Raw genomic sequence first — 14,699 nt, 5'->3', positions numbered from 1 at the left:
AACTGATTTTTATCAAGCCATGGTGGAGGGATACATGCAAGGCGTTGTTAGGCAAAATAGTCCCCAAAGAAAACGTATTATTTTAAATTTTCCACTATTTTCCCATCATCAACATTCCATATAAAACTCAGAGGACACGTGTAGGTTCACTGGTGGTTTTGGATAGTAAATAAAATGTCTATATTTATGTTGTAGTCATGGTGACACCTGGTTCCCATCACCACCACTGTAAAGAAATCTCAGTCTGTATGTTTCTCTACAATGAACAATTTCTTATCAAACCACTCCAAATGACTTTGTTTACATCTCAAGGACTGAATTTTTCAGAAATATTGAAAAAATGGTGGACCTCCCCTTTAAGTACAAGCTATTCATTTCTTTAGAAGACATTTATGAGATTAGATATAAGATTATCTACTTGCATAATGAAGGAAAAGGTGAAAGTGAATTTACTCTTTAATCAATTCACCAAATATTGAATACATTTATTAAATTTGATGTATTCTTTAATAGATTTATTCTCAAAGGGGAAAAAAGGAATATCTGTATTCTACTTATTGTAGTTTTTGTTTTATTTGTCCCTTACTTTAATACTTGTGTGCTGTCTGGTCTGTTCATTGTAGTAGTGATTCCTTGTATGTGTAACGTTCTTGGTGAAATGAAGTGATTCTGTTTCCAAAACTAGAGTTCAAAAAATGATTAAAAGCTACAGGGACTCCTAACAACCACATGGAAGACCTGGTAGACTCCACTGGCCTCCCCAGAGTCCAAGCCTCAACATCGCCGACTTTGTTTGGGATTACCAGAAAATGCTGAACCACTTTTTTTTTGAGAAACTGAAAGTGAAACTGGAAGCTCTGACAAAAGCAAAATATGGACACGCCAAACTCTGGCAATTAAAACAATGCAGGATGGTCTCTAACTTATGCACAGTAATGTACCAGTACTTCTTTCCCATCAGTTTACTATAATGGTTTTTAACTGGCAACAACATTGTCCAGTTCCAGGGTAGGCTATATACAGCTATATGATAAATTACAAACCTGCAGTGCTGGTTTGTTTCCTAAACCTAAATTATTTTAATATTTAGTAGAGCAGGTTTATGAGCAGTTTATTGTCTCTCAGATGAGCAGATGAATCAGTAGTGTACAGCTGTGCGTCCTGCTGTTTGACCTTTGCTTTTGGCAAGGCCTGTATGGAGCGTGACTTTATTACACCAAAACAGCTCAGACAGTAAGAGGATATCAGGCCACTGTTGGCCAGCTGACGACAAAGCTGGCGGCCTACTGGCTTTTTGCTCAGCATTTCCGGGAGGTTCACCCGTGGTAAAAAACAGAATATTAGACAAAAATGCCACTTTTACAGTCCAATTTACTTATTTTTCCTTCTATTTTCTTTCATTATCCTTTGTAAATTAGTTTAGTAAATCACTGTTCTCAGAAGAAAACCTCGTATCTCCATTCTTGTAGTTTTTGGCAAAATTTAAAAATGCCTGTTGCTCTTTACATTGTGTGTACATTTCATGAAGAAAGGACCAAAAGAAATAACCCAAAACGACCTGGAAAAAAGTGTGGTTCCATTGACTTACATTAAAAGTAAAGTAGGTTTTTTCCTTTTGCCTGTAAAGGTTTACGAGGTTTTCTTCCAACAACAGCAAAATTATTTTAATCCAGCACTGTGTCAGCAACATGTTCAAAATCATTTTCTTAGGCCTAGCCATTTTTTCTCACAGCTGTTTATAATATTTTTATTTTTCAAAATAAATTTAGGTTTAAAATCTGTTTAAGGATTAAAAACTAGATTTTGTGTGCAGTACAGTAACTTAGGTGGTCCGAGGGTCGACCAGCAGTGGCACACTGTCATCTTGTCATCAAGGTAGCAGACTGATATAGGCTCATATCTGGGAGGTTTCTTTCAGTGATCACTCCTTATTGATCACAGCCAGTGCATGCCAATAAAACATAGCTCAGTTAAAAACCAGTGAATATTCTGTAAAGACATATTTGATGTCTTAAGTTTGCTTCTTTCGTTTTAACACTGGAGCTATGAGGCTATTGTAGCTTAGAAGTAATGGAAGCTTATACCCCACAAATTAGCATGGTGCTAACTGCATGTCTAAATCATCACACTTGCTTTAACCTGTGTGGAGATGTTCATTAATCTCTAATAGACTTGATTATGCGGTTACTGACACTGTATGACTCACTGTTATCTATAAACATGTACATTACCAGCTAAAAACGTACTGAAACCTGAATTTTGTCTTAATTTATATCAACTTTTATAGTGTTATACAGCATGTATAACATCACGATGGCTTGTCGCAAGTGATAATGCATAGTTAGCACAATGGTAATCAGTGTCCAATGCTTGTTAGCTACATTAGCCTCTTAGCTCCTGTGCTAAGACTAAATAAGCAAACTTCAGGCACCAAACATGGCTGATCGATTACATTAAGGGGGGAAAATGGAAAAATACAATTTTATATTAAAATTATTTTTTCTAAATCTAACTAGGTGAGAGGGCAAATGGAGTGACTGATGATGATGATGTAAAAGAAAATTCCCAACATACACTAATGATGCAAGAACCATCCATTAGACTGGCTGTAATAATCTTTATTGACATACACCTTCATAAACACAGCGACCGAGGGACATTTATACTGTACACGCACACACACATACACACCCATCCTTACAGGCAAATTCCACCAATTTTTCAAAATTCTCTGCATAATTAAACAGTTGAGATGTAAACAGAGTAATTCCCAGTGGTTTGGTGTGAAATGCTCCAAGTCAGAATTTTTCACAGTGGTGGTGATAGGAACCAGACGTCCACCTCTAAAAGCTCCCTCACAGAAAGTTATTACATAAAATAGTTACGAATACATTGCCTGATGTCTGAGGCTTTGTTTTATGATAGATTTGAGAAGATTTTTACCTAACTTTTTAAAGCAATCCATGGTGGAGGGATTAGTCCCTAATTTTCTTCCCTTGATTTTCCACTATTTTCCATTCATCAACATTCCATATAAAACTCAGAAGACACGTGTAGGTTCACTGGTGGTTTTGGATAATAAATAAAATGTCTATATTTGTGTTGTAGTCATGGTGACCCCTGGTTCCTATCAGCACCACTGTAAAGAAATCTGAACCATTTCACACCAAACCACTCTGAATCACTCTGTTTACATCTCAACCACTGAGGTATGGAGAAATATTTTTAAAAATGGTGCAAATTTAGGTCCCACACACCCAGCAGACGTGTTTTCACTTACATCTAAAACAGAAAGCCCAAAGCAAAAACAAAGCTCAAAGACTACTTTCTACAATACGCAATTGTCCCATCCAGGCTCTGCCCACTAATGTGTTACTTCATCGCTACTGCTGTGAAGCTGAACAAGCTTTACAGAATGCTGGTGAAGATCCCCATTCCAAATGTAGGTATTGTGATACAAACAGAGTCTGTTTTACAGTTTCTCATTAGGTTTGATGGGATTTTACCAGCGTTCTGTAAAACCTGTCCAACCTCACAACAGTAGCTACAAAAAAAACATGTTTCTATGAGGGGCCTGGAAACGTGAGTTGGTTTTAATGTCTGTAACATTCCAAAACAGAAATTGGTCCTCGTAGGTCACAGGCAACACAGGAAAGAATCTGGCAGCATTAGGTTGTGGGCAATGCCTGAGGCATACTTGGCCACTCTGCACACGCCCATACAGTTCATGATTTCAACCCATACAAAATGTAATATATTAAAAATGCATCAAAATGCAGAACATATTTCTTATAACTTTGTAAAACACTGACAACGTATTCCAATATATTCCATCATACGGGTTTTAGGGGCTAATATAGTTAGGGTCCTATAGAGGCAAGAGGTAGCTTGTGTTAGCCTGTTTGCGGTTCTGCACAGACTGTGTCGTCTCTCTGAGCCGGAGCGGTCTGTGGCAGTCTGATTCATTCAGCGCGGGGTAATGTTGACGGTAACACAGGTACGAGAAGGCCAATCCCAGCAGAGATCCCACCAACACATCTGCAGGGAACCACAAAGAGACATAACACACAACGTCAGGGTCAAAATAACAGAAGATACTGTATCTTTATGGCAATAACAATAAAGAATTTACATAACTTCCTCCTTTCCCTGAATGACGACCAGCTAAGACATGTTTGGTGTCTGAGATCAAACTGTGTAGCATTGTTAAAGGGGAATTGCACCAATTTTACTAAATTCATGCATAATAGAACAGCTGAAATGTAAACACAGGTTTAGAGAAACTTACAGAGTCAGAATTGTTCACAGTGGTGGTGATAGGAACCAGATGTCCACCTCTAAAAGCTCCCTCACAGAAAGTTATTATATTATGATAGTTTTGAGAACTTAAACTACATTCATGGTGGAAGAATACATGCAGGGTGTTGTGAGGCAAAACAGTCCCCACAGAAAACATATTATTTTGGATTTTCCACTATTTTCCCCATCATCAACATTCCATATAAACTCAGAAGACACGTGTAGGTTCACTGGTTATTTTGGATAGTAAATAAAATGTCTATATTTGTGTTGTAGTCATGGTGACCACTGGTTCCTATCACCACCACTGTAAAGAAATCTGAACCATTTCACACCAAACCACTCTGAATCACTCTGTTTACCAAAGTATCACTTTAAATAAACACTTGCAGCTTCATAAGACCGTTTCAGACTCAAAACCTGGTACATTATCAGGATATTTTTAACAGTAATGTTCGGGCTTTACGTTGTTCACACATGCAGCCCTTAAACCGTACTGGGATTCTTGCGTTCATCCTTGGCACAAAGATTCTCAGAATAAACAGCTCCTTCATTTCTGGATCATGTACAAAAATATAGTGATTTTTTTTCAGCTCTCTTGAAAGCTGAAAAAACTTGACTGTAAAAAACAAAAGCGACACTTAATTTTTCTCCTCTGTCCACCATGCTTAGCCACTTTTGCACAGTAGCGGCCATTTTGTTTTCATTTTGTTTTGCTGTTGACAACATCTGTACTGCTTTTTGATTGGTCACAACGATTTTAGATTTTAGAGCTTTAGCTTTTTATTTTAGACCAAAATAACCAAAAAAAAAAAATTGAAAAATAGAGCCGTACAAACTTCAGATCCTGTGCTGACAGAAGCTGAATTTACTAAGACATTGCACTGCAGTTCTGTAAGTTACTCAGTACTTAAGCAGTTTTTTGACATGATACTTTTGTACTTTTACTCAAGTTATTTACTTTTAATTTTATTTGAGTCATTATTTTTCCTAAGTATCAATACTTTTACTTGAGTATTGATTTAGACTACCCCACCCACCTCTGTGTAATATCACAACACTTCAGGAAGATTTTTATGAAACATGTCACGATATTTATTATTTCTGACATTTAATATGAACAGACAAAGTAATGCCACATTTAAACACCAGCAAAAACTATGAATCCAATTACTTATATTCAACATTTCACACACTGTGCTGCACTGAATCAATTAAGCAGGACTAATCAGACTCTCATTATAATGAAGCATGCAGTTGGAAAGTGATTTTTAAATAATGGCAATATCCACGATATGCTCAGAAAAGCATACTGTGACATACTGTGATGTAATTTTGCATGATAATGATAAATATTGTGATATTGCCCAGCTCTACGTGAACGTTTTTTAACTCCAGCTTGTGTTCACACTTAACCTCTTCCTATGGAGTTCATTTTTGTGCCACAATGTTTGAGAGAAGATCCTGATGTTTGAGAGAGGAATGTCACGGTTTGAGAGGACAGCGGCGCTCTGAGTGCACAGCTAATGAACTTAAACGCACTTGTCAGCACCAAGTGCGCAGATAAACACCTTCGGATTTGCTCAACAAAACAAATGTTAGATTAATACGATATTATTTATGACAGGGCATAACTGATCAATCATTTCTATTAATTTGATACTAGAAAGCTATAAACCATCTAGCTAATGTCAGAAGGCTATAAGCACACTAGCTAACTCAATACCACAGCCACGAACGTGCCTTGACCAATTGGCATAAAGCTGCTCAAGAAAAGATGCCATGATTGGTGCGCTGACAGGAACCGCCCCTCGGCAGCTCTGATTGGCTGGAGTTTTGACACAAACATTCAGACATTTTACAGCGAGCAGATGTGAAAGTTGAGCGCGCGCTGCAGAGCCGAGGGCAGAAATGATTTGTGTGCACGTGCGAGTTTTGAAGGTGAAGAGCATGATTGAGCAGGTTTTCCAGTTTTGAGTGAAAACCGGAGTGTTTTGCACGTTCGAGTTTTGAGAGGGAAAAACACTGTTGTGCAGATTTTCAAGTTTTGAATGAAACCAGAGTGTTTTGTTGAGCAAATCCAAAGGTGTTTATCTGCGCACTTGGTGCTGACAAGTGTGTTCAAGTTCATTAGCTGCGTGCTCAGAGCACCGCTATCCTCTCAAACTGGAACATTCCTCTCTCAAACATCAGGATCTTCTCTCAAACATTTTGGCACAAAATTAACTCCATATCTTCCTGTTTAATCAGAGATACTTTCCCAAGTGAAAGTGTGTGTGTGATATGGGCTCAGTGTAAATACTGTATGGAGTCTTCACCTTGCCAGTGGTGTTTGTAGTCGCAGGTTCTGGACAGGGCGATCATGATGGCGAAGAGGAGCGGAGTGAGGAAGGCACACAGTCTCCAGGCTTTTCCCCGGCCAGCTGGACTGAAACAGTGCAGCTTCCCCGCAATATACAGTGCTGTGAAACCCAGACCAGCGAACGCAACTGAACACAGAGCAGAACACAGAAGAGCACAGTCAAACAGCACAGCTCAATACAATCACAATACCAACACAGAAACTCTATCACTGCCTTTATATTTCACTGGTCACTTTATCAAGGTAGGTGTTTTTAATAAAGTGGCCAGTTAGTGGACACACAAAGTGGGTGTTTCTAATAAAGTGGCCAGTGAGTGGAAGTACAAGGTAGGTGTTTCTAATAAAGTGGCCAGTTAATGGAAGCACAAGGTGGGTGTTTCTAATAAAGAGGTCAGTGAGGTTAAGTACAAGGTACGTGTTCCTAGAAGCCAATGTAATGTGAAAAAGAGAGAATGTGTAATTACATGATGAATGTCCGCTGGGAAAACTCTTCCTGCCCTCCATAACCACTTCCGGATCACCGCTGCAGCGCAGCTCCGGGTTCATCTGACCATCCGGGAAACAGCGGTAGAAGAAATCAGGACGTGGCCTGGAGGAAAAGAACAGAGATAAAAGACAGCTCACTGTAAAGTGGAGAAAAGCCTGGAGAGCTTAAGGCTTTCAATCAGACAACATTAAGCCTTAGTAGAGGGTGAGTAAAGAAGGGAGAGGGAGCTCAGAGAAAACAGCAGGTTCAGTACTAGTGGGTTTTTCCTATATTCTCAATTTCATTAGCAAAGCATGTAATAAGTGTGTAGAATTCAGTTTTAAATTATATGGTCCTGTAAACTCCAGATAAATACTCTTTTTTACTGGTGGTCAGAGGGGTTGGATTAATGTCTCAGCACTCACCTTCCCACAGCAAGCTTCACAGCATTAGTGAAAACTCCATTCAGTACCAGAGTCAACGTCACAGCTGAGGAAACATCCAGCCAAAAGACAAGTTAATACTGATACAGCACTCATATTATGAGATTGTTTTGCACTGGAGAGTAAAAAGCTAAAATAAACATGATGTCTGCACCCACGCCCCAGGAGCACCTGCCTTTTTGTTTCATTTTTGTGACCTCCGTAGCGCTTCTTCATTTCTGGTATTTTAAACATGATGTCTTTCAACAACTAAATATGAAATAAGTAACTGAGATAACTCAAGTACTATAAACGTATCAGCGTCAGAGAAGTGGTTTATGAGTAAGTGTGACTTGCAGAAAATGGCAGAGCTGTGGGACCCAAACACACACACACATCATCTAAACCGCTTATCCTTCTGGGTCACAGTGGGGTGCTGGAGCCTATCCCAGCTGTCATTGGGCGGAAGGCTGGGACCCAAACAACACCGCTCAAATAGAGCAGTTCAAGGATCAGTTGATAAAAGACAGACGTTACAGACATTTATATGACCTTCTTTACAATATTACACAATGAGATTTCATGCTGCATCAGATATCAGAATCAGGGGCCGGACTCAAAAAAGTGTCTTAAGAAAGAAAATCACCGTAAATGTTTGTTTTTTCTTAACTTCATTCGTAAGAAAAAAAAAAGTTATGAAAAATTGTTATTTTTCAAATAACTTCTTAAGAATTCTTGAAAACATTATGTTCTTAAATGTTTTCTTAACCTTACGACAAACTCACACTTGTCTTGTGCTATAAGAATCGATGAGTTGAGCATCTAAACTGATCAAACTCGTATGCTGCTCCTTATTGTCTCTTCTGCCTTCACCCCACAATTATCCTATTTTCCAAGGAGGATTTTTTCTTGTTGGCTGTTTCTTCCGTCTCCTCTAGATCTCGTTTGCTAATTTTTTTAAATGCTAGGTTTGATGTTTTTCCTCTGTTTTGCGCCCCTGAGCGGATTAAACTTATAACAGAAATAACAGTTAATACAAATTCTAGATGTATCTTGCAGCGTTTATTTAAGCTGTAAAATGCGCCACAGCCTACATAAGAAAATTGTAGGCACTAATTAAGATTATCTCAAGAGAATATTTGAGAACTTGTTTTGAAAATTGCATTTAAGAACATTCTTAGTGTTTGTCTTAAGAACTTTACAAGATTTCTCTTAAGAAAGCTTTTGTGAATCTGTGAATCTGTGTGAAGCTGTATGTGTGAGAAATGACAATTTTTCACACATACAAAACAACAATTTGATATATGTTTTTTTACCCCCAATATGTTAAACTCAGCGAATTACATAGAAACGGTGCACTAAAACGACTATATTTAGGGGTTAAGCACATTCTACAGTGAAGCTATTACCAAATCAGTGATATGGATTAACACTGTTTGTCACCACAGGAGACCTGAGACGTATTTTCCACCCTTATGTTGTTTTTGTTTTTTTGAAGCAACACTACGTAGGATTTGGTGATTTGGAGCCCTCTCTGGTGGACCCCCACAAGCGGATCAATCTGACTTTAGCAGGAGCATTTAAAGGGTATCACAAGAGATCTTAGTCCAAACTTGGTGAAGGATGCGTCTTCTAAGGATGTGAATGAATTATCTACTATTGTCATCATATCTTCATCAGTATAACACTGATGACATCCGAGCCAGACCTTCTTTTTGAGTCTGTGTGTGTGACGTTAATACGTAAAGACGTACGACGTGGTGTGAAAAACTCCTGACCCAACGCCTCTGACATTTTGTAATGCTACTTCTTTCAGTTTTAACAAAAAATATTACACAGTGTTGCTTTAAGTACAGTTTTCTGGAGGAGTGATTCATGTGGAGGGTCAAGAAGAGGAGAAGATGAAATTGTTATTAATAAACTGTGTCTTGTTTGTCACTAGAAAAATGAATTGCTATAGGATCAGGATCACTACTGAAAATTGTCAAATGATACCCAGGCCTACTTGTATCTCCAATATAATGTGTTTTGTCTTTGTCAGTGCGTGACTCACCCAGCGAAGCCTCTTTGACATCCCCCTTTTCAGTCTGCTTCAGGAGTGCAAACAGGAGGATGGTGACAAGTGGTGTGAAGAGAGCGATGCTCTACAGCAAAGATAGAAAAACAGAACACAGAGAAATCATCCACAGCAATTTACACTGTCCAGAGGACCTTTAGTCTCTTTCACCAAACAGATCAACAGGAATGAAGGCAGGAACCCACTTACGAACATGAGTGAGGTGGGAACGCGGTCGTTTTTCACATGCCGGAACTTATAGAGCCACAGCTCCTCCGGCTGGATCTCCCGGCTGAACGGAGACAGCTCCTCCGTCACTCTGAAAACCCAACAGCCACCTGAATCAGTTCCTTAACGTGACAGTTCAGTAAAAAAATCTAATTCACACAGTTTACCCCAAATGTAGTCAGTCAGCCAAGACGTGTTTGGTGTCTGAAGTCTGCTTTAGTTTTAGCTCTGGAGCTACGATGCTAATATAGTTACAGGTAATGAAAGCTTAAACCCCAACAGTCGCTGTGAAAAAAAGTACTTTCTTCATATATCACCATAGAGGGTTTTGCTGTTGTTACAAGTCACAGAACCTTGAGATATAGGGGCTGTTGGGTTTGCAATATTAATACTGTAATATTCAGGGACAGCTTTTCAGTCATCCACTGATATGCTGAACAAGCTGCACAGTTCTGTTTATTAGCAGTGTATAACTTGAGTCTACAGGCCTCTGAAGATATGTTGTTCTGTAGTTGGCGTCACGCCCTCATTAGGAACTGTGGGTCGACGCTAGATTTATCTATGCAGAAAATGAATGGAATTTCTGAAATTCGCTGTTACTGCGTCCTGTAGTAAAGAAAAATGTTCCAAACGGATACACTTTTTTCCCCACCAATCAATGGTCTGCACTAATAGCAGCTCCACCCATACGGTACCTCGACAAATTCAGCACAGGTGCTCAGGTACAGTACGGGTCGTTTGGCAATGGAAAAGTATAAAAAACACCTTTACTATCCTGTTTTCTGTTGTGTCCACGGTTAAAGCACTGGATTACTGTGAAAGCCTCTGTTGTTGCTTTCAACACGTAAACCAAACTGTTTACCAACACAGTTATATACAGTAGTTTGAATACGGCTGGTCAGGTTGCATATTTTGTTAAATTTGGTGCACAATGTCTGTTTATTTGCTGGATTTAATACAACCATATTTCCAAAAAAGTTGGGATGCTGTAAAAAATATAAATAAAAACAAAATGCAATGATATGCAAATCATTTAAACCCTATATTTGATTGAAAGTGCTTTAAAGACAACATATCAAATGTTGAAACTGAGAAATTTTATTGTTTTTTTTTTTAAATATATGGCCATTTTAAATTTGATGCCACGGGGACGGGGGCAACAAAAGGCTGGTAAAGTTGTGTAATGCTAAAAAACACCTGGTGGTTAAATGGCAACAGGTCAATAACATGACTGGGTATAAACTAGCATCCCAGAGAGGCTGAGTCTTTCAGAAGTAAAGATGAGGAGGGTTCACCACTCTGTGAAATTTCTCAACATAAAAAAGAACTTTTGCTTTTCATTATCTGCCATAAATGATAACATTAAAAGATTAAGACAACCTGAAAAATCACTGTATGAAAGGGACAAGGCCAAAAACCAGTATTTGCTGGCTGTGTCTTCTGGGACGTCAGACAGCACTGCATTAAAAACAGACATGATTCTGTAGTGGAAATCACTGCACAGGCTTAGGACTGAGGGGAAGTGGAAAAGTGTCCTGTGGTCCAACGAATCAACATTTGAAATTCTTTTTGGAAATCATGGACACTGTGTCCTCCGGGCTAAAGACCACTCAGCTCGTTATCAGCGCACAGTTCAAAAGCCAGTATTCATGATGGTATAGTACAGGGGTGCATTAGTGCACATGGCATGGGTGACTGGCACATCTGTGAAGGCTCCATTAATGCTGAATGATATATACATGTTTTGGCAACATATGCTGCCATGCAGACGACATCTTTTACAGAGAAGGCCTTGCTTATTTCAGCAAGACAATGTCAAACCACATTCTGCATGTATTACAACAGCATTGCTCCATATTAAAAGATTTCAGGTGCTAAACTGGCCTGCCTGCAGTCCAAACCTGTCACCACTGATAATATCTGGCACATTAGAAAATGAAAAATACGACAAAGGAGACCCCGAACTGTTGAGCAGCTGAAATCCTATGTTAAGCAAAAATGGGAAAACAATTCACTCTCAAAACTACAGCAATTGGTCTCCTCAATTCCCAAACGCAGATTGTTGTTAAAAGAATAGGTGATGAAACACAGTGGTAAACATGCCCCTGTCGCAACTTTTTCGGAATGTGTTGCTGGCATCAAAATCAAAATCAGCAAATATTTTTCAAAAAACAACATAATTTCTCTGCTTCAACCTTTGATTTGTTGTCTTTGTACTATTTTCAATGAAATATAGGATTTAAATGATTTGCACATCATTTAATTTTGTTTTTATTTACATTGTTATATTTTTACCCCCAATATGCTAAATTCAGCAAATAAACAGTAAGTGTACATTAAAATGTGCAGAAGGGTGTCTCTGTAGAGTATGTGTTCACTTATTTACACTTAAAAAACCAACACAACATAATGATGCGATTTGACCAGGGGTGCCAAATATTTTGCATACAACTGTATATACAACAAGCTTGGGCTCGATCTAAATGACAGGCTCCTTGACGTGGACCGTCATCGTACCACAAGACATGAACTCACTAAACACCATGTAGATTTAATTAGCACTTGTGTGCTGTATTTATAGCAGCTGGATCTCTGCATGAGTGAAAGGACTTACAGGAACACAGCCAGCAGCAGCAGACGCACCACGACTTCAGCAATGAAGCCGCTGTCCAAACTCTTCCTCATCTTTAGGCCAGGTGAGTTAGAGCAGTCCACTGCACCTGTGCCCTGAGGGTCAGGAGGACACAGAGGTTTTACTGCTTACGCTGATCAGGAGAACCTGAAGAGCATTTCATAAAGCAGTTGTTCATTTAAAGGGGAATTCCACCAATTTTCTGAATTCTTTGCATAACTCAATGTGAGATGTGAACAGAGTGGTTTAGTGTGGAATGGTTCAGATGTCTTTACAGTGGTGGTGATAGGAACCAGGGGTCGCCATGACTACAACACAAATACAGACATTTTATTTACTACCCAAAACCACCAGTGAACCTACACGAGTCTTCTGAGGTTTATATGGAATGTTGCTGATGGGAAAATAGTGGAAAATCTGGAATGAGAAGTTTTCATTGGGAACTATTTTGCCCCAGAATATGTCCCTCCACCATGAATGGATTTTAAAGATACATTTTACACATATTCCTAGCCATTTCATGTATTTGTGAGGGAGCTTTTAGAGGTGGATGTTTGGTTCCTATCACCATCACTGTGAACAGTTCTGACTTGGTAAGTTTCTCCAGAACAGAGCATTTCACACCAAACCACTCGGAATTACTCTATTTACACCCTAACCCTTTAGTTATGCAGATTTTGAAAATTAGGTGGCGTTCCCCTTCAATGACCAGCAGGTCTGCTTCCTGAAATGCCCCTCTATTAGACCTTAAAGCTAGTTTAAACACTGAAGACAGGATTTATGACCACTAGAAAGGTGTCAGTGTGAAAATAAGTCAAACAAAAGGTTGAAAACTTTAAAAACTCCCGTACAAATTAAAGCCTCCACCTCCACAGATAGACGAGGGTTAGTCAGATGGCGATGATGTGAAGCGGGAATGAATCTGTCACCTTAAATACGTTAAATATAAGCAAAGTGATGAGTTGTGAGGTTCACAGCCACATCTGGCTGATTACACCCACCTAAACACACTCTGACCTGAGGAAAGGCAAGTCAACAGAAAGAGAAAGTTGCCAGTGAATAATCGATAAACAACCAGTGTCCACCCAGGGGGTACTATTTTTAATATTAGAGCCCAAAAACCTGATTAACAACACGAACTTTAGGTGCTTGCTGGAATAACCCGTTCCACCTTAAATGGTGCAGCAATTACATTGTGGCGCCTGAGGCACCACAATGTAACCGCTGCACTATTTAAGGTGGAACGCGGAGTTTCAACAGGAAGCCAACACACGCGAGATAAAAAAAGGCCAAAAGAAGCTGCAGGAGCCACATGTTCAGAGCTTACGAGCCTCAAACACGGAACCGCAGCCATCATCATCATCGCCACCTTCAGCATCATCATCATCATCCTCCTCTCCGTCTTTTGTCCAACTGGCACAGTTTCGTACAGACCTTCACTTTCGCTCCTTTTGCGTCTAAACCGGCGCCGTGTAGCGCAGCCGCCCGAGTCTGCTGTGCTGGTGGAGTCTGTCATGTATTGTTTTGGTGCGTTCTTGTGGTCAACATCGCCGAATCTGCTTAAAAAGGAAAAAACATCTTCATCCTGGAAGAGCAGAAACCGGACTGGCAGGCAAGGCAACGCACATGAACACGTCACATTAAAACAGGCGGCCTCTAGCGGTCAGCCAGAGCATTACACGCCGCACTGGGCGCGTTCCAATCTGCGCACTCGCGTTCTAGAACACTTGGCTAGTGCATACTTTGATAGTCCCACGTGTGCCCTTAAATTGGGCTTTCCGGCCTAAAACGTGGGTTTGGTGTTATTTTTTGTGTTATTGAAATTGCGCAGCACCGTATCCCTGAGCCTTTTTTGACCCAGCATTGTTATTCAAATATGGCTTACAACCCTTTTTTTAGCGGACTGCTAGCCTAGCCGCTGAGCTGTACACAGGGTTGGGAATACATATTCAGAATACAGACATTAAGTATCTGTATTCAGTCCAACTTACATTTTATAAAAGCCGGAATTTGTAGTATACAGTTATTTTTTACATTTTGAGAATGCTTTTAGAATACTTACCAACTACACAAAAAACATACAATGAACATACAACGTTCAAAAGAAATACCATGAATTTATGGTTAACTATTAACTATTAACCTTGGCACACAGCAAACATGCTCATTAGACGAACTCTTTCTTTACAAACACTGAAGCTCCTGCTAAAGTCTGAGTAGACTGATAAATCAAT

At 39.4% G+C, this 14,699-nt stretch overlaps 1 protein-coding gene across 2 annotated transcripts; it reads right to left on the bottom strand.

Annotated features, from left to right (window-relative positions):
• Positions 1-2,579: 2,579 nt before the first annotated feature.
• On the bottom strand, positions 2,580-14,094 carry plpp5 (phospholipid phosphatase 5). Of its 2 annotated transcripts, none has more exons than XM_036594375.1 (8): positions 13,793-14,094; positions 12,448-12,560; positions 9,816-9,924; positions 9,603-9,693; positions 7,553-7,616; positions 7,126-7,250; positions 6,618-6,788; positions 2,580-4,038 (listed from the first exon to the last, which is right to left on the bottom strand). In XM_036594375.1, exons 1-8 carry the CDS (start codon positions 13,979-13,981, stop codon positions 3,869-3,871), a joined length of 1,032 nt encoding a protein of 343 aa, XP_036450268.1. In that variant the 5' UTR covers positions 13,982-14,094; the 3' UTR covers positions 2,580-3,868. The 2 variants fall into 2 exon arrangements, with proteins under 2 accessions (XP_036450268.1, XP_036450269.1); XM_036594376.1 differs by having other exon boundaries at positions 13,900-14,041.
• Between the last annotated feature and the right edge of the window lie 605 nt (positions 14,095-14,699).

This window comes from Colossoma macropomum, unplaced genomic scaffold (genome assembly GCF_904425465.1).
Source record: "Colossoma macropomum unplaced genomic scaffold, Colossoma_macropomum, whole genome shotgun sequence".
Classification (NCBI taxonomy): domain Eukaryota; kingdom Metazoa; phylum Chordata; class Actinopteri; order Characiformes; family Serrasalmidae; genus Colossoma; species Colossoma macropomum.
This window is presented reverse-complemented; position numbering and strand designations above follow the sequence as displayed.

What these genes read in the sequence shown, in the direction of transcription:
- plpp5 (XM_036594375.1), bottom strand. Translation starts at nt 13,981, where the DNA reads ATGACAGACTCCACCAGCACAGCAGACTCGGGCGGCTGCGCTACACGG. An exon ending in CTGCTGCTGGCTGTGTTCCT is followed by an intron (nt 9,925 to 12,447) that starts GTAAGTCCTTTC and finishes TTGGGTTTTCAG; the next exon opens with AGTGACGGAGGAGCTGTCTC. An exon ending in TGTCAAAGAGGCTTCGCTGG is followed by an intron (nt 7,617 to 9,602) that starts GTGAGTCACGCA and finishes ATGTTTCCTCAG; the next exon opens with CTGTGACGTTGACTCTGGTA.